This window comes from Perna viridis, chromosome 12 (assembly GCF_037379345.1).
Source record: "Perna viridis isolate PV_CMFRI_1.1 ecotype Kerala chromosome 12, ASM3737934v1, whole genome shotgun sequence".
NCBI lineage: Eukaryota > Metazoa > Mollusca > Bivalvia > Mytilida > Mytilidae > Perna > Perna viridis.
The window spans coordinates 31133281-31155005 of NC_142456.1; the positions used below are offsets into that span (position 1 = coordinate 31133281).

At 31.4% G+C, this 21725-nt stretch overlaps 1 protein-coding gene across 3 annotated transcripts in view; it reads left to right on the plus strand.

Moving 5' to 3' along the window:
• Nucleotides 1-21725, plus strand: part of LOC148602016 (uncharacterized) — a 145564-nt gene that overhangs the window by 37254 nt on the left and 86585 nt on the right. For 2 of the 3 annotated variants that reach the window (XM_088554490.1, XM_088554492.1), the window contains one exon: nt 10416-10612. In XM_088554490.1, the coding sequence (XP_088410616.1) occupies nt 10416-10612 (197 nt within the window). Of the gene's footprint in view, nt 1-9821; nt 10613-21725 lie in introns of those variants that run through there. The other variant, XM_088554491.1, reaches the window with a different exon arrangement.

Consider the following 21725-nt stretch of genomic DNA (forward strand, 5'->3'; position numbering starts at 1 on the left):
TACCACTATAACCTTGGTTCCCTTGATTACTTTTTTAACCAATTGTACTTGTTTTGGAGAATATTAAAAGTGATTTTTTTCTTTAATCATATCTATAATCTATGAAATACTCTGATGATCATGTGGAGTAATGTGACAATGAAAAAAAAAATAAATGACTGTAGTCAAATAATATTTTTCTAACGAGTCAACTGGAATGTAGTTACTGTATTGATAACTGATAAGTCATAAAGTTTGTGATGTAATAGATCATTTTACTGTTAATAAGAGTTACTGCCCTTGGAAACAAAATGTCAGTTTTCCATATTTTTCCAGAAACACAACAAAATAAATTTGAGTTTTGTTTATGAATGCTGAACTAGTTTCTTGCTTGTTAAGTGATTTAGAGTTATTGTCCTTTGTTGCTACCAAAACATTTTGGGTGTTTTTATTTTCAATGCATCAGTATTTTTGCAACCTATCTGTCTGCTGGGGTAATTGTTTTGCTAAGGAAATACTCTTTTAAAAAAGTTCATTCTGTGATCAGGTATATATTTGAAATGATTCAGTAAAGTAAAGAGACTGTTTCAGTGATAACTGTATATGTTACACAGTTCTGTATTTCTTAGAATAGGGATCTTATATTTTCCATTTTCAAGAGAGTTAACTACTAATATGACATGACTCAATTAGGGATCCTTTATTTTATGTTTTACAAGTGCCACTATTGTATTACTTCAGTCAAGACACATTTTAAACCCCACTCTAAAAAAACCAAAGAAAAAAACAAAAAACAAAACAGCATAGTCAACAATTTTAAATGAAGATAATTTCAAAACCAAAAACATCATTAAAATGTAAATAAAAGTAATATGTGAACTAGAAAAGTGCTATATTATACAAGGTAATTAATTCTGGTCAGATTTGGGTAAGTGTCTTAATTGTATGTGTAAGCACAGATGAGTCTTAAGATCTACAATATTTATCTTCAATAAGTCATGACATTAGACCAATTTAATGTGCATGGATTATATATTCAGTCAGTTCATCTTATACATGATTTACTTAAAGCTTATACAATTGTGAGTCAACTGTTATTTTTTAAGGAAGTTTAAAGAAGACAGGTTGAATAATGGTAAAAAAATATATCATTGTTTTTATAGCCCACATTAAGTTTTCTCTATTGTGAAAAGGCTTTCAAACTTTACCTCTGTCTAAACTTACATGTGTGTGGACCTACACTTAAGTAAAGACAATTGGTATGTTGTTTAAACATGCGTGGTTTGTGTCAAAATTTTGAATCACTAAAACAAAAAAATGGTCCTAAAATGGTATGGTGCTTTTAGCGTCTGTATCTTCCCCATCCATGTTGTTGTCTTTGTCGGTGTTTGTGTTGTTGTCTGTAGAAACTTGGTTTTAGTGTGATTACTTAAAAATATTAGTGTGATTACTTTTTAAAAATATTAGTTTGATTACTTTTTAAAAATGCGTGTCGGCTGATCTTTATAGAATTTAATCAAAAGGTTCCAAATGACAAGGAAGGTTGATATAGATTTTTGGAGCCAACTGTTTTATAATTAAGGGGCAAAAAGGAGCCAAAACAAGTTTTAAAAAGGAATTGAAATATTTAACTCCAGCATATGGATGTTAATGTTATTATTTGATTACATTATGTTAATATTGGGATTGCTTTTGGGGGTTAAGATTTGAACCGTTTAGGAATGAGGGATCAAAAAAGGGGCCAGAAATAAGTGTTTTCCAGATGTCTAGACAATAAATTAAATGTGAGTATAGAGATCTTGTTTTAATTGTACTATATTGCATCATACCGCAAACAGAAGTCTTGAGATTAGTTTTGGGGTTGAAAATTGAGCTGATAAAGAATTAGGGGCCTCACAGAGGCCAGAAACAAGTATTTTTTTGTTTTCTGGACGATATAACTTGAGTAAAAAGGAATGGATCACTTTGAAATTGTACCACAGAATGCCATTACCCAAAAGGAAGGTTTGGGATTGATTTTTGAGGTTGTGACCGGAACTGCTTAGGAATTACGGGCCAAAAGGATGGCCCACTTTGATATTGGTCAAATTCTAATCCTGTGACAAATGTCTACTCCCCAAACTAGACTAGAGTCTAGTCTCTTGCCCAAACTGTTCAGGGTCCAACCTTTGCTATCATCTCAAGCTGCGTCCTTCATGGAATTGTTTTTTGTTAGATGAAAAGTCGTTTTGGATCTTAACAAGGGATGTTCTACTGTAAGGGACAGTATCATTAATTGAGTGGCTCTATTTTTTTCTTGAACTAAATTCTCCTATAAGAAGTTTTAGGCCTTTTTTTATAATTTGGTTTACTGAGTGCAGGTCTGCAAGAATTATGTAGGAGAAGGTAAAAAAAATTGGCATTTACTTTTTTAATACCGGTAGTTAATTTACAGAGTGCCATCTATGTACAATGAATTGCTCTGTAGGCTTTTATTGAAAGGATATAATAAGCTATAATGGTACACATCTATACTATTTTGTTTGAATATTTGACAGGGTTTCATTACTTTTTTGCAATGCAGATACCTTTGGTTTTGTAGGAGGTACTTTTCATCATTTTGTTTGATAAAACTACATATAAAATTTTAAAATTCTGGAGGTACCTTTCGGTAGTTTAGAAGGGTAAAAGTACCGCCTCTTAATGAAAGGCCTGTGACATCAGATATAAATACACCTTTATTGTATAAAAGGGGTTGTTGTTGCTTGTTTCTGTGTGTACTTAACTTTGTGATGTTAAAATGTAGTGATTGTTCTTTGATTCCTTTATTTTTGGTATTTCTGGTTTTGTTCTTCGTCCCCTCTTTTTGACACTTTGGTACACCAAAGCATTTCGTTCTAAGTGTTCAATTGGTACCCTGCACCGCTCTATATCAGAATCTACTTTATCAAATTTTGAATCAATTGTGCCTAATCGTTTTTCAATGTTATCAAGCGATGAAAGTTTTGTTTCGATACGCTCCATTCTTTGACAGATTTCTTTCAGGTATGAATCTGGACTAGCCATGGGTGGATACTGTGGCATATTTGGTAAAATGTTTGTCATAGGTGGAAATGGCAAAAAAGGTTGGAACTGATTGTATCCAGGTCCTGGTGAACTAGTCATAGGCCCGGTTGGCAGGGCCCCTGTTGCATTGTTGAAATATTTAGTGACATTTTGTTGTGATTGCTTACATTGTTTATATTCGTACAATCGTTCTTGTTTTTGACCTTGCTTACATTCTCAATGCACTGTCTTTTGTCCGCAACACTCTATTGATCTGATGATGTAAAGTCATAACTATGATCTCTTCTTTTATCCCTTAGTTTTTTACGTCTTAAGCATATTTTAAATAGCACATTCCGTTATTATTCTCTCTAACTGACCTTATTTTCTGCGCTCGAATTTTTCACCTACCAGAAACTACAACCGTGTGTTATACCAGTGTATTGGGAGGCTATCTTTCAGTAGAGGGATAAATTTATACATCTTTAGTAGGATATATTCCTGTCAATTTTTAGTATAAGGTTTATTAATGAACCTATGAAAAGAAAGTAATTTTAACTCAATCATGGAAAAAGTATTGTGTCTTTATTATGTCCAGTTTCTTCAGAATCTAACAAAGATTAAATTTTATTGTTTGACAGTTATTGTGTCAAAAGATTATGTAAATGTCAGGTCAATTATATTCATTTATGCCTCTGACAATGCACACATTTTCTACTGTTACCTTGATTTGAAGCATCACCCAGTTCATGTATAATAATTAAATAAAGGATTTGTTACTTCCAAACCTGTTAAAATTTAAACCCTTCCCACTAACCCTGTTTTCTAATTCTGATACAGCCCTTTTATATATATAAAAAAACAAGCAACTGTATGGATAGAATAATTCGAAGAGAAATTAAGTCTTCTGCTTTCATTTCTTGTAGTACTACTTATATATTGCATTGCCCCAAGTTGGTTTACATCAGAACTTGGAGGGTATAAAAATGTAGTGTAAAACATAAATTAAAAGTAGATAAAATGGCTATTAATACCTCAAGGCTACTTTTCTGTCTGATCTTCATGGACTCACTCTATTTTTTTTCCAGGAAATTAATTTTTCACATGTCCTTAGAAATGCTGCATGAGTGAAAGTTTTATTGATTCAATTTATGTATTTAAAAAAAAATCATAAAATATGCTATTCACTTTGGGAATATTTATGCAAGACTGGTGGACCACATCAGGTCTCAGTATCGTATTAATTTTCCCATAGACTTCTATAGTGAAGTGCATATTTTTAGGATTTTTTAAAAAATATGTAAATTGATTCAATAAAACTTTCACTTATGTAGCATTTCTAAGGACATGTGAAAAAATAATTTCCCGCAAAGAAAATAGGGTGAGTCCACGAAGATTGGACAGAAAAGTAGTCTTGAACTATAAATAGCCATTTTCCCTACTTTCACTTTCGTTTTGCACTCACCAAACCAACCTTTTCAGTGGAACATTTTTATGATATTATGTTAGATTTTCTTTTAAAAAAGTTCTTCATCTTACAGTGTGATGTTTGCTCTATTTTTTAAGTCATTGTTCATGTCTTTTGACAAAACATTAGTTTGTAGAGAGGCAAAAAGAAAATGCACTATATTTTTATGGCATCCATGTTTTGACGTACACCCGCTCAGGGATATGCAATACGATACTGGTACCTATTACTAATAAACATTTCAATATAATCCTAAAAGTTGTTGTTTTTCTGCTAGAGTATTCATTTCCATACTGAAAATTCAGAATATCATTGCCCTGCTACAAACATGAGTTTTCTATTAAAATTCTTATATAGGTACCCTATTCCAGGCATAAGACTAATATCTCAATGTTAGCCAGAAAATATTACTTTTGATAAAAAGCTGCTGTATTAATCAAACTAAGCAACTTTGTGGTTTATTCTGACATGGTAGATACATGAGCTGTACTATGAGTTCTAAATCATTATTTAATCCCCACTTGTGAGTTCCATATATGGAAATATTAATATCCGAACCTCCTTTTTTGTCTTTAACTCAAGGGAGCCTCTTGTTTAAAGTAAAGTATAATGACCGGTACAACCAACTGTTTTAAACTATAGATATGGTCATTTCAATTATAATAAATCCAGAAAAAATTATACCAATATCATAGTTTTAAAAAAATATAGCTTTTCATATGCAGAAAATACAGATTTTAAGCCATTTTGGTACCCCAGGCAGATACAAATGGACCTCAATGTGACAGGAAAAGGACTTTTTCTTTAAAACAGATAGCTATGATGCAAGAAATATAGTTTACTGGTATAAATATTATAATAACAATTGTCTGCTTTAGATACTTTTTGAAAAAATTCAGTTTTTATATGAAAAAACACCATTATTTTTCTTGCCGCATTAGAATCTGTCCATTTGAACCACTGAAAAAAGTCCACTAAAAAATTGGCTGATGACTTTTGTGACATTTCTGTGTTTAAATCAACCACACAGTTATATGGCAACTCATTTTAGCTATTTATTTGAAAGAAAAACAAAAAATAAAAAAAATATTCATTTTTTCATATATAAGAGGCAATGTATGGAAAATGACTATTTTCAAGTCCTAACCACATACTTAAAATGTGTTGTAACTTGAAAACTATCCTTTATGCAGGAGTATTACTTGCTTTAGGTTACCTGAATATAGATATGCTCATCATAAATAGTCAAGATAATAATTTTATTGAACTGATATCCTACAAATTCATGAAAACAAAATGCATTTCCAAATTTGGTAAAAATTAACTATAAATGCAAAAAACCAGAGCTACCATAAAAAATCAGGTTCAAAAGTTGGCTAATTCATCTTAAAAGTGTTACCTGTATTGGGGTACTACTTTTTCAGCTGGTAAAGACCACTTGCTGAATATCCAACTTTACTTGAAAAACTGGCTTACTAGGTCTCAGTATCGTATTAATTTTCCCATAGACTTCTATAGTGAAGTGCATATTTTTAGGATTTTTAAAAAAATATGTAAATTGATTCAATAAAACTTTCACTTATGTAGCATTTCTAAGGACATGTGAAAAAATAATTTCCCGCAAAGAAAATAGGGTGAGTCCACGAAGATTGGACAGAAAAGTAGTCTTGAACTATAAATAGCCATTTTCCCTACTTTCACTTTCGTTTTGCACTCACCAAACCAACCTTTTCAGTGGAACATTTTTATGATATTATGTTAGATTTTCTTTTAAAAAAGTTCTTCATCTTACAGTGTGATGTTTGCTCTATTTTTTAAGTCATTGTTCATGTCTTTTGACAAAACATTAGTTTGTAGAGAGGCAAAAAGAAAATGCACTATATTTTTATGGCATCCATGTTTTGACGTACACCCGCTCAGGGATATGCAATACGATACTGGTACCATCATGGTCAATATTCTATGGGAATTTAATGTACAGGGGAGTGAAACAAATCTGCCTTTTGTGATCTATCTCATTGAAATGCTTTCATCAAAATCTATTTAAGACAAGTGTTTTAATTACTGACTAATAGATTTTTGGAACACATCTGAATTTTTTTTATTTACACAAGGAAAAATATGTTCAGCAGTAAAAAAATAATGCAATTTTGAAACTTTAATTTTATTCCACTTTTGACAAAAATCAGGTTGGAGGATCCATAAACCAACTCATTAAAAAAAAGGCCTCAAGATATAATGTAAGATTTCCCATTTATCCGTTGATCAATTGATCAATCGATCAATTAATATTTTTTTTATTTAATAAAAAGTACCAACATGAAATCTTTATTTCCAATTTTTTTGAAGCTACTAATTTTGCAGTTTTCCAATCAATAAATCAATCATTCAAATAATTCATCAATCAATTATGATTTTAAGAGGTTTCTGATAATCTTTTTACATAGATTGTTTAACATGAAGAAACCCTAGTTTGAAGGACAATATCATTGACTTACAAGAAATCATATTTCAAACTACCAATATGTACAGTATCAACCAATCAATCATAGAAGGTATCTGATAATTTGTATTATACATTAACCATTGTTTATGTACCATTCTGTGTAAGAATTAGGCTGCTGGTAGCACTTCACTTTTCTGAATTTGTCTAGTTTATTCAGTAGAAAACAACTTAAATTTATCCTGAAGCGTCTATGATGTGCAGCAAAGTTTTCCTGCCATTTTTTTTTTCAAAGTGCATTTCCATTAAAGTAATTAAAAGGCAAACTTTGTATGAACTTTGAAGGTTATTTCTGGAGGTTTTTGGTTAATGCAATACATTCTCTGCATTTTTTCTTCATGGGCTACTCCTTATACACATGTTGCCTGATTCTTAGCCAGATAAGTACTTAAAAAACTGCATTGATATTGTGTTTTAAACTTTAATAAAATGATATAAATGTTCTGCTTCATGATTAATCAATCATTGTTAAAGAAGAAATCCTAGTGACAATATCAAAGCTGCTAGTAAAGTTCTTATTCTGGCTACTTTGAAATTAAAAAAAAAAATATTAATTTACTTATTAAGTATCAGTCACTCTAAGAATCAGGCAGTAGGTGAAACATGGTATGAAAAAAAAAATCACCATTTTGAAAGTTTGACAACTTTTTGCACCATCAGAATCAAGGAGAAAAGACAAGATTTTCAATATCATTATAGTAAAGTGAGTTATAATTGCACTGAAAATGAACATTTCAAGTGCAGATAACTCTGTCAGAAACCTCATTTTCAAACATTCTATTGAATAAAATCTGAGCAAATGCAGTGATACAGAGATCAAATGAAGATCCTTTCAAATAGAGAAAGCATCCTTGAGTGAAATTATATGTTTCTGATTTTTTTACTATTTGCCTGATTCTTAGAAAAAACTTACACTTAAACAAACAATATATTGATCAATCATCTTTTTTTAAAATGGGTATTGTTTAGTGAAATATTATTGATCAAGAGCCACAATTACAAATCTTACCACATCATTTTTTTTAATTATTGATTTACTAGTTTATTAATTAATCAAGTTATCCAATATTTCATTTTTTACTGATTGATTACTTAATCAAGCAATCGATTGTCTATAATGTAAAAAGTACATTTTATAAAAACATCATGTCAATCTTATATTGACACACATAGGTAAGTAAAGATTAATGTAATTCTACTGTTAAATTTACCTTTAAAAGAAAAAAATGTACAGTTAAACCTGTCTCAACCTCACCATGAATACCATAAAAACCTGTCTCAACCTCATTATGAATACCATAAAAACCTGTCTCAACCTCACCATGAATACACTAAAAACCTGTCTCAACCTCACCATGAATACCATAAAAACCTGTCTCAACCTCACCATGAATACCATAAAAACCTGTATAAACCAGACATATCCATATTACCTAATTATATCAGTTCAAATGTATCGTTAACCTTGGTAAACCAAACACCTGTATAAACAGAAACATTTCTACAGATAACTAAATGGTTTGGTTTAGACAGGTTTCATTGCACGTATAGATGTTATTAAACCTGTCTTATCTAACCTCTGAGTAGTCCAGAACTGTATTATTTGACTCTTTCCATAGACCAATTAATCGAAACTTTAATTGTCATATGAATAGTCTGGTGTCTGTTTATACAGGATTCTTGAATAGTCTGGTGTCAGTTTATACAGGGTTCTGGAATAGTCTGGTGTCTGTTTATACAGGACTGGAATAGTTTGGTGTCAGTTTATACAGAGCTCTTGAATAGCCTTGGGTTTGTTTATACAGGGCTCTGGAATACTCAGGTGTCATACTGTACAGGACTGGAATAGTTTGGTGTCAGTTTATACATGACTCTTGAATAGTCTGGTGTCATTTTATTCAGGATTATGGAATTCATTGGTGTCAGTCTATACAGGACTCTGGAATAGTCTGGTGTCAGTTTATACAGGATTCTTGAAAAGTCTGGTGTTAGTTAATACAGGACTCTGGAATACTGTGGTGTTAAGTTCATATAGGATTCTGGAATAATCAGGTGTCAGTTTGTAGAGGATTCTGGAATAATCAGTTGTCAGTTTATAGAGGATTCTTAATTACTTGATTTCAGATAAGAAACACTTAAATAATCAGATGTCATATTTGATGTTATATGTGAATTGTTATTTTTGCTGGACCATTTGTTTCATTAAGTTTGATTAAAAAATGTATGACATCCAATGGTCATATTAACCCTATCTTTATGTTGTAGAAGTTAAGCTCAGTTAGCTCACTGGTATAATCTATTTCATCAGGATTTATTGATGAAAAAATCTATCAAAATTCTTGATTTGCCATGATGCAACGCTGCAGATGAGTCTTAGTGGATATCTTTAGGGATATTTTACTGCAGAGCAGAACATATTGATTAGTTAAAATGCATTTAAGCTTCATTTCAAAAATGTTGGTTCTTAATTAAAAAAGAAATGGTTGTATTATAGAATATTTTTCTTACTTAAAACTAACTATTTTGGAATTCCCGAATAAAAATGGGGGAAAAAACCAGAATTATGTATGTTTTGATCCGAAAAATAATTAGGTTTGAGACAAATGATATTATTACATTAATGAAGAAACCTATTAATGTTATAATAACATAATTCTCCGGTATATTTGATACTTTCATGTTAGTTTTATCAATTCATCCAAGTACAAGGTGTCCTATTCTATAAATAGACTTTAACATTATTTATTCCTTTTTTGATGCTAAGGTGTTTTAGAAAATGTATAAGTGCACATCAGTTTCGACATAAAATTGATTTTTAAAACTACTCTGTTCACTCAATGCTTGACTGCATATGAATTTTTTGCCTGTGAGCTATAGTTATTACGTAACTGTATTGTGCACACATTCGTAGAGAGACAAAATTGTGCAAGTTAGCTGCAGACTTGTGTTAAAATTGATTGCTTGCACATAAAATGCAGAATTTATTGTGCAGTGTTAGGTTATTGGTTTATTCTATTTTCAATGTGCACAAGTGAACTTAACAGTGGGGATGATATTTTATAAATGTGGTGCACTATCGTCTAATTGGACCAGATTATGAGATATTTGAAGTAGGACTTTACATTAATGGAAAGAAATGTCTGAATATGTATAACGCTATGTTATTGAATACTATATAAGGTTGAATCCAGTTCACTGTGTAAGAAACATGTATAGCAGAAAAAAATTGTATGCAGCTGCAACGAATCTTTGATTGGATTGTAGAACATATACAACTATAGTGCAGCTCTAAAATCGGTGCATTGATTTTTCTTAGGGATATATTTAGTGTCACTTTAAAACTTTTAGTTCATCTTTGTAAGCACACTGGGTCTGATGTGAGATGGACCCCTGGTTCGAAAATTTCAAACTGATGCTAACATATTGGCTCATGTCTAACAGGGACCCAGGAGTGGCCGAGGCAGCATTGTCGTCACGGATGGCTCAACCATATCTTCAGTCTGTCGGCATGGACATGCAACCCTCGTCGACCACGAATCAGTCCCATCCCGTGGCAGCCGGAAACTTTCCATCCATCCCTACATCAATTCATCACCATCGGCCGCAAACTCCACCACAGTTTCATCGACAAGATACAGGTAGGCCTAACTTTTTTTTACATATTTGTACACTTAGTGTACTACACCAAATTTTCAAATAAATTATTCTTCATATCCTGATCTCAATCAAAATCATATATAATGTCTTGTAAAGTACATGACTCTGGTTCAGACAGGTCCCCCCACCTCGGCGGCCTTCATTCTAAGAATTTAAATTTTATAAACAATTTTAATGACATAATATTTGAAAACTTTAATTTAGAATTCTCAGCATGAAAGTGTTGTAGACACTTATTACATAATGTACAAGTGAATATTTTTAACATAAACCATATGTTTAAAGATTAGGTTTAAGGATTGTGACTTCATACTTTGAAATTTTACACCTTTTTATTACCTGGCTAAGGTAAATAGTGGTACAGAATAAAAGTCCTGTTTGAATTAAAAGAAACCTTTAAAATCTATTTTTTTGTTGTTTTTTTTTTTTATTTTACATTAGCATCAACTATGTTATAGTTGAATCAGGAAATAAGATTTGTTTAAATTTCTGTAAAGAAATGTGGGTCAGTTATTTTACTCATGTGATGCGTAGAATAGAAAAAAAACTTAATGTTTTGATTCAGAAAGTTTAATGTTCTGTTAGAACTCTGATTCACAGAGAGAGAGAGAGAGAAAATAAATCTTTTCGTGTCAGCTGTGAATCTAGGTGTCTCATTGGGGATCTGTAAGTTTAGAAAAAAGGGGGGAGTAAATGAAAAATTAAACTGTGTAAAATTTACTAAAACTTTCTAATGAATGTTTTGATGGGAGGTGGGGGTTTCAAAACCCAGAACACTCCCCCTGGATCTGCAACAGAAAAGTCAGTTTTTTCTTTATATGTTTCATGATTGTCAGGTTTTGAAATGTCAAATTCTTGGGATTTGTCAAAATGTACCAAGATCAAAGGAAATTTGCCAAAACTTCTAAAACGTTTCTTAAAGTCTCACACTTAGAGCTTAAAATTTTACATGCCTCGTTTTTATACCCCAACGCACAAAGTGGCAAGGTATTATATGATACTCTGAAAAATTACGTGTAAGTCCATCAGCCTGTGTGTCACTGACAGAAGATATTGACAGTTTTTTTCTATAGTTATTTAGTTTTATAAAACACAGATCAAGATCAAAATTTAGTTTGATTGAATTATTTACACAAAAGTTATGACTATCTTAAGTTATTTTACCCAAAAAAATTGTTTTGCGATGGGGTACATGAGATGTCATATTATTTTTACTTTTCAGAGTTTTTCAAACTTAGTAGATTTTGTCAATGTACAACAGAGCAGAGGTTTTTGCATTTTCGTAGGATTGAGTCTGTATTTTAGAGGGTCAAATGTAATATATTGCTTAACCAATAGATCACAATAGTCACATGGCGTTCACTTATTTTACTTCTGATGGTCAGTTGTACTTAATTGTCATTTTGTTAACTGTAAGTGTTCTTTGTCATAATTTTTTTTTTTTTTTTTTTTTGGGGGGGGAGGGGGGGGGGGGTAGAGATGAGTCATGCAGTTTTTTTTGTTTTTTTCTTTAATTTTATTGTGTTATGGCATTCTAAACTGTACTTTTTATCATACTTAAGTATTTTACATGGGAGAAGGAGTCGGTTCAGTTTGAAATGGCCCAGTAGTGCTGATTGGGGTCTGTTGAAAATTTTATTTTACTTATCACATCAGTTATTTATAACTTTCATTATGTCAGAGTCATTTTCCACTATGATTTTTTTTTTATTTGTTACAGTAATTTTACAGAAGGGGAGGGGGCACTCCCAGCCAAATTCGATTTATTTATTGGACAGAAGGTCCTGTAATTATAAAACTTTTACTGGACCATCAAAGCTTTTACCAGACCTACATCAGAATTGAAAAAAATATGAAGGGGTAGTCAAAAAGCGTAAATCAAGGGACAGGAAAACCAATGCAATTATAATTATATATCCTTTTTCTTATCTGTGAATGTGTCAAATTAACCAAAATTAGTAATAAATGGTTGTGTGGTTACAATATGTTGTTTTTATGCTAATTGTTGTCATTCATTTTCCCTTCAAAGGCCCTATTGTTAGGAAATAAAACTACTATATTCACTATTGTATTGTATGGTATAAACATGACACCCTTTAACCTTTAACCTGTATGACCTTTTGTGTAGAGCACATACTGTAGAACCTCCAATCCCTTTTGGGATTAGTGAAACCTCATCCAAAACTTGGTTATAAACTGTTGGTAAAATGCACTCAGATCTGTCATAATTGACTTGTTTCAGTTTAAAAATAAATGGAATCATAAAACACATCAGTTTTTTGACTATACAGAATAAGAAAAAATCAACTTTGGTATCCCTGAATAGATTTATTCTTTTTAATCAAATTCCATCAATTTTTGGTACCCCCTACTTTCCACTTGTCATTCAATTTTTGCTGCCCCCACTTTTTCCTGGTAAGCCTTCCATATTTGGATTTTCATTTGGCCTGCTTGTTTGTTCTGCAGAAAGGGACAGTATTTTTTCTTTTCAAGGGATAGACCCTTCTTATAAGCGAAGCTGAAAATTCATGAGTTCAAACTGTACATGTACATTTATAGAGGAAAAGAAACATTGATAGTAAGGAACATTACAACTTATACCACACACATAATAATAATAGATACAAATCTAGTATTAAAGATAAAAAAATGTACATGTATAATAAATCCAAGGAGGCTATGTGTATATTCAGTATTTTCACAGATAAATATTTTCCAACTGCATTCAGAATCTTTGGATTTTTATATTAAAGTAAAAAAAATTGAATTTCTGTTCATCATCAAGATTATTGAATTTTTTTACTTCATTTCCAATAAAACCGAGAAAACTTTCCTTAAAAGAGTAATCAAGGAACCAAGATTCTAGCGGAAATTAAAATAATGTAATACAGGGACAAAAACCAGACATGGAAAACAGACAAACACAACTAAGAACATAAATTAACCAAAATAATACATACAAAGTAACAGAAGTAAATGAGCAACTCAGACTCCACTAGAAACTAGGAGTATGGACCAGGTGCACCAATAGGATAAGCATCCTCTGCTTTTCTAGAAACACCTGCCGAGTTGCTCATAAAAAGTCAAGTTCAGGGTTGACGAAAGAAGAAAGGAAAACTATGACATGTTGAACAAATTAGTTTTTCTTGGTGCAATGGAAACACCATAAAGATTCATGAGTTCATGATGACGACCATAAAAATTCTGTAGTGATGACTTCAGTCTTCTAACAACATAACCCTGTTACAGAAGCTTAATTGAAAGAAGTCTAGCGCAATACAAAAAAGTTGCGCTAAAAACTGGGAGCATGGACCAGGTGTACTGATAGGGCAAGCTATTGAAAAATGGAACTTGTTGCAGATTATGAAAAAATGGACTTCTACTCTTACTTATTTATAGAGATTACTTGACCAATTTTTCTAAAGAAATTATAGTTTTTGTTTAATAGGTGTTACTTAATCATATTTTACTTATCTTCTTGAACTGTAAGAAATTGTATACCCTTTTTTACAAAATACATGTGTAGTGTTTTGTTTTGATTGTAGCTCCAATTTTTAAAAGAAACAAATGCCAATATTTTTGGCTCTTTTTCATTTCATCCCTTTTCCTGTCAAGTAGATTTTAAGGAAGTCGACCTAGGATATGGGACATAACTCATGAAATCAGTGATATGTTTGTATCACATTCAATTTTACTGAAGTCTTTCAAGCTTTCATTTGAAACAGAATGAAATCAGTCCAAGTTACTTTGATGCTTACATGAGATTGATGTATAATGCTGAATACAAACGTTGCTTTGATTTGTAAGAGTTGTGTCCCTAAGCTAGAATATGGCTGGAGAGGGGATAAAAATATGGTGGTATTCATAGATTGTGTACATAAAGTTTTAAAAAGGTCCTGTATATGTATGTATAGTCCATGTTTGTTTTAATTCATTGGCTTAATTTGACAACAAAATTGATAATGTTATGAAACAATTGTTATTGAATTAACTAACCCTTTTCTCTGAATGTCATTCTTATATGCATTGAAATTTCATCCTCTTTTGGTTCTAGATATTTGAAGGCATGTGTAATTTTATTTTTTTACAGCGCATATATTGGTGATCTTCAGAGATATGGGGTCTTCTGTTGACTGCATCACCAACATTGACAGCATGTCTTGTAGCCACTCCATCCATTCATTTGTCTGTCACACTTATGGGTTCCTACATTGTGTAATCTGTAACTTAAAAAGTATTGAACCAATGTTATTCAAACTTTGTGTGCACAATGATTATATATATACATATTGAAGATGTGAACCTCCTATTATTGAGAAATTTTATAAATTTTGTCTAACATTTTTAATTTGTTGAACTAAGCCTTTTTTGTCTGTTTTTGTTGTAATGGGTACCTAAAACTGAAAAAACTACTAAACCAATATTATTGAAACTTTGCATAGTGTTTGTATACATATTGAAGATGTGAGAAATTTGATTTTTTTCAACATTTTTAGCATGTTGAACTTAGCCACTTTTTCAGTAGCATATATTTATATGCATTAGGAAATTACACATGGAAATTTGTAACCTACATTGTATTTTTTTTAATTTGCTTAGTGTTTATTTACATATTGAAGGCACTTGTTGAATTTAAAGAAAGCCACAAAAGATCTTGAAGGACTTGTGGTTCTCCTTAAGTAGACCATTAAGTACCAGTCCATTTAAAATTCAGACACTGCCAATGGTACAGGTGATTCATGGTGTAGAAAACCCACCAAACAAACAATGGTTTTTCAGTCTACATATGGTACACATTCACATTAAGATAATTTTTTCTACATTCAGATCTGCACTTTTTAGAAAATCATACATTTATCTTCCACTACAATCAACCAAATGAAACCAAATCAAGAACGATAACTCTTGCATAGTGCAAATTTCATGTACAATCTATATGATTTTTATCTCAAAAGCGCAACAACCAAATGAAAAACTAAAACTGGTTATGTGATCGGTAAATGTTTGTGAACTAGAAATAAATCTGAATTCTGTGTTTTTTTACATGCATGAATCACCTCCTTTCTGATTTTTATAGACTGCTACTTAAATCATATAGTGGCCATTACAATTAGAGAATACTTCTTTAGTAAAAGAATATTGTAGAAAGATGTTTTTTTTTCACCTTCACATTTTAGAAAAAAGTTGTTACATCACATTGTAAAAGTTTTTGTCTTTAAATTGAGAAATTAATTTCAAAGATCAAATAGCTAAGAACAAAACCAAGAAATCAGGGCAAAACAAACTAAAACAAAAAGCTAAAAAAGTGATTATAGCACCCTGAAGGTAATTCACATACAAGGAAAAATTAAATCAGGGATGTTTACTTGAGACTGTTGTCATAAGTTGTTGAAAATTTTGATGAAAAGATAAAGAAATAAAAAGTTTGTTAAACTGATATAATCAGGCTCTCCTTAACATTATCAGATACAAATAAAAGAATCACTTTTTAAGTAGCACGTATGGGTAAAGTTATCTAATTTTATCTGTTTATCAGACTTTAGATGTCCAATTTTGGATACATAAGAGTAATCAAAGGAACCAAGGTTATAGCGGTAATGAAAAGAATGTAATCCAGGGACAAAGACCAGACATGGAAAACAGACATACACAACAAAGAACATAAAGTAACTAAAATCATACATACAAAGTAACAAAAGTAAATGAGCAACTCGGACTCCACTAAAAGCTGGGAGCATGGACCAGGTGCACCGGTAGGGTAAGCGTCCTCTGCTTTTCTAGAAACACCTGTCGAGTTGCTCATAAAAAGTCAAGTCTGGGGTAGACAAACGAGGGAAGGAAAACTATGACCCGTTGAATAAATCAGTTCTCATGGTGCTGATGGATACACCATAACGATCCACGAGTTCATGATAAATGAATGCACATAACCATTAACATTTGTTATCTCTTCCTAAACAAAGATGTGAAAAGATAAAGTAATGCTTTTTCCTTTCTTTCTGTCTGTCTGTCTTCGTCATTCAAATGACTACAAGCCAGTGTTGGAAAGATTAAATATAAATTTTCCATATCTATAATACTCAATATCACCATTAAAATGTACAAAAGTAGGGGATACTGAAATTTTAAATGGTGGGTGGTGTTAACCATTTGTATACTTACTGGCATGACACTTGATTGTCACACAACTATCCATGAATACATTATAGCATATACATTCATGATGTTCAGTGGAAAGAGTTTGTCCTCCCTTGATTAAATGACTTAGGTACTACCTTGTCAGTTGATAAACAGTGGAAGATCATTGGGGGGTGGTGGTGATCCTGTCAAGAATTTTTTTTTGGCCCCTCACCCTTACCTAAAACTCTGGATCTGCCACTGATAGAGAGATTTAAAATTGTATCAGATACAGATTAAATACCCATGGAATTATTTTACAGAGCTGTCTGTTCATATCTTCATCAAAATTGTCCAATCAGGTGATTGTCAATCAGAGGAAGACCATGCTCCATGAACATCATCATTGTATGCTCTGTAATTTCACTGAGTGTCAATATTAACAAACAAATTTCGTTGACTTGATAAAACTCTTTTGGCTCATGAACAAACTGCACTGAATTATCGAGTTATTTTCTACTTCATCTAAATCACAATGTAAAATTCAAATTATTTCAGAGGAGGGAAATTCATGGAGAATGCTACATTGATTTAAAATAATAAATATAAACAAACTCTATCTAAAATTTACATTGAAAAATCTTCCCCAGGCTGACCTTAACAAATAATGGGTTTGTTGTTTATAAACCTACTTAATAAAAACTTACCTACTCAATTTTTTTTTCATCCTTTCCAAGACTATTTTTAGCACATTGGCTTCACTTTTTGGCATTTTTCAGAAAGAAAAAAAATTTCACGTACCCACCTACTCACATCTAAAATTGTAAGTCGACAAAACACCAAACCAACATTTTTTAAACATGGGTTCATTATACAGTCATGCTCCCAGTTTTGAGTCTAAGTTGCTCATTTACTTCAGTTACTTTGTTTTGATTATTTTGGTTATTTTATGTTCTTTGTTGTGTGTGTCTGTTTTCCATGTCTGGTTTTTGTCCCTGGATTACATTCTTTTGATTTCCACTAGAATCTTGGTTCCCTTGATTACTCTTTCAAAGTTGTCGATACCCTTTTTTGTTGTAACAGATTTCTTCAGTTAAGGCAGTTGTTTGCTCAGGTGTCAGTCCTTGTAAGAATCAGTTGATAAAACATGGTATTAAAAAACCTAAAACCTACCATTCAATTTGACTATTTGCATCATCAGAATCATGGAAAAAAGACAAGATGCTGGTGCATTGAGTTATAATTTCATTAAATTACACTGAAAAGGAACATTTCAAGGGCAGATAACACTGTCAAAAACCTCATTTTTCAAACATTCTATTGAAAAATTTTCTGAGAAAATCTACTGACACACAGATCAAATAATGGTCTTTTTTAATAGAGTAAGCATCCTTGAGTGAAGTTATATATTGTCAGATCATTGGGGTTTTGACATGCATGTTTCAGATTTTTCCCATTTTGTCTGATTCTGGCAAACACTTACGCTTAAGGCTGATTTAAAATGCATTGAAATTGATGAGGTTCAGGGGACATCTGGTTTTTTCCAAATTCTTTAAGGAAGGTTTCTCTGTTGAAATAGAACATTAAGTAGGTTCATGTATTTAGGGAGAAACTAAAGATTATTTATTAGCATCCTGAATCATATAAGTATATTTTAATTTATATGAATTTATTATTTTAATTTATAAGAATTTATTAATTGATTAATACTAAGCTAGAATATTGGTGGAGAGGGGATAAAAATATGGTGGTATTCACAGATTGTGTAGATAAAATTTTAAAAAGGTCCTGTATATGTATGTATAGTCCATGTTTGTTTTAATTCATTGGCTTAATTTGACAACAAAATTGATAATGTTATCAAACGATTGTTATTGAATTAAACAACCCTTTTCCCTGAGTATCATCCTTGTATGCATTGAAAGTTCATCCTAATTTGGTTCTAGATATTTGAATGCTTGTGTAATTTTATTTTTTTACAGCGCATATATTGGTAATCTTCAGAGATATGGGGTCTTCTGTTGACTAAACAACTACCACTGTTTGAACTTCCTTAGGTAGTTAAACTGGAAACTTATTGATGAATATATTAATTTTCTATCAGACAATTCATCTATTAATTTAGTCAATTATCCAGTTAACTACCTAAGGCATGTTATCTTGAAACCAAGTTAATACCAACTCTATCCCCTGAACATTATCATTGTATGTGCTATAATTAAGGGAAGACCACCTCTATCTCATGAACATTATCATTGTATGTGCTATAATTAAGGGAAGACCACCTCTATCCCCTGAACATCATCATTGTATGTGGTATAATCATTGGAAGCTGAACATCATCAATCAAGGGAAGACAAACTCTATGAACATTATCACTGTATATGCTATAATCAAAGGATGACTAACCCTATTTCCTGTGTATGTACTGTAACTTCATCCTGTTTTGACTCTGGGTATCACTACCCACTAGAGGTATGTATAATGTTATGATCCTCATTAAAAGAGACAACATCTAACACCAGACAAATAAAGATTTGAACCCTTGACATGTGTTTTTTACAGCTAAGAAATCAGATCTTTTTACCTTGTCAACTGTAATATTAGAAAAAAATCGTTTGTTAATTGGAACAAATTGGTTCTTTTATTTGCTGTTATGGATAATATGGGATTTCTTCCGCTGAAGGGAAAACTTCAATAGTATTTCATCATTTTCCTGTGTTCCATTCAAGTAAAGGTGGATATAATTAGGTTCCATGGAATATGTTAATGATTTGAAAAATAAATCCAATGAAAATAAATTAACAGGTAATGTGTAAAGATGAAATTATAAAATTTTAAAAAAAAAGAAGAAATAAGCAGCACATGTGAAAATATGAAACTTTGAAAATTACCAACAATTATAAAACACAAAATTAGGAATTTTGGGGAAAAGATGGATTTATCAACATTCATGAAAATATGATATTATAAAATCTCATTTGTACACATAATTATCAGCACTAAGTAAGAATAATAATTTTTAAAACTCCTTGAAGTCAAAATTAGCAGCATACATTAAAAGATGAATTGATGAAAACTCATATTGTGAAAAGACAAAATAATTGACACCTGTGAAAGAAACTAAATTATGAAATTTAAAGAAAAGACTCAATTATCAACACAAGAATCAGCATATGTGAATTAAAAGCCTAATATCAGCATATGTGGTAAGACAAATTTATCAGCATATGTTAAAAGACCAAATTAAACTTAAAGAGATGAAATTATGAATACTTATGAAAATATCAAACTATGATGTGAAATAATGAAATGTCATGATCAGACCAAGGTATCAGCACATGTGACAAGATCAAGTTATCAGCATATGTGAAAAGCCCAAATGATCAGTTTATGTGAAATGACCAAACTATCAGCATACGTGAAAAGACCAAATTTTATGCTTATGTGAATTGACCAAGGTTTCAGATGAAATTTCATGATAAAGGCCAAATTATTGGCACATGTGAAAAGTCCTTATTATCAGCACCCATGAAATATCATGAGACGACAAAATTATCAATACACATGACATCTCATGATAGGACCAAATTATCAACTCCCATGAAATCTCACAAAAGGACCAAATTATCAATTCCCATTAAATCTCATGAAAGGACCAAAGTATCAACTCCCATGAAATCTCACGAAAGGACCAAATTATCAACTCCCATTAAATCTCATGAAAGGACCAAAGTATCAACTCCCATTAAATCTCATGAAAGGACCAAATTATCATCTCCCATCAAATCTCATGAAAGGACCAAATTATCAGTTCTCATAAAAGAATTTATTTAATGGTATAAATTACATCATTCTCACTAGTGGATAGAAGGCGAGGAAGGAAGTACCCATATTTGGCTTTAATTCATATCTGTCTCTTCAACAATTAACAGAGTGAAAGGGAGAATTTTTTTTACTTTTTATTTTATTATCTTTAATTTGTGTCAATAAGTTATTTCCTTGTTTGTATCTCTCTCTCTCTCTTCAACACAATTAGCAGTACGAAGAGGATTTTTTAAAGGGTTATGGGGGGTCAATTAGTTCATTGTCAGATTGTTATCTGCCTCTTCAACAATAAGTTGGGTTAAAAGGAGGATTTAGAATTTTTTATATCATATTTTTTTGGGTTTCAGTTTGCTAAGTGCTAGATTCTTAGATGGGTGGATGGGAAGATTTTTCTTAATTTTTTTTTTATTTGGTTTCAGTTAGTAAAGTTTTTTTTTTTTACAGTTTCTATGGCTTTCTAAATAGGAGTGCTGAAGAAAAAATGTAGATACTTAGTATTTAAGTTTCAGTTAAGAAATCTAAGACTTTACATACTCAGTGGTGACAGCCAGGCTTTCTTTCCTAGTAATATTTGTGTTCTTGGAAGATCCATCTCTTCCCCCCCTTTTTGCTTAAAAAGTGTGGTTCATTATGTTGGTGAGAAAAAATTTGGAAATCACCAGAGAGAGTCCCCCATCAGGTTAGTAAGTATTCCTCCTGCCCTTTTACCTTTTATTGAAGTTCTGAATCTGTCACTTGGGTTATTTTTTTTTAAATGGCATTTTCTTTAAACTTTCATAATAAATTATTTGCCAATATAGATCTAATCAGTCTATGTATGAACAAATTCATGCATTTTTTCTAAGAAAACTGAATAATCAATCTCATAAAAAATATTGTGTGCACTCATTTAACCTTCAAAGCTTCAAGGTCAACAGAATCAAAACCAGAAAGAATTCTATACTATTGAAAAAGCATAGTGTTGCTTGTTTACATTGTTCATTGGGAAAAAAATTATTTCATACCTTCATCACGTAACCATTTTTCAGCTGAATTTTTCTAAAACAAATAGTCGCTTAAAGAATGCATACTGTTACCCTAAACCATTGTTAAGATTTTTGTCTGTTCTTTCTGTGTTGAAAGACTTACATGAAAAATATGTTTATAAGA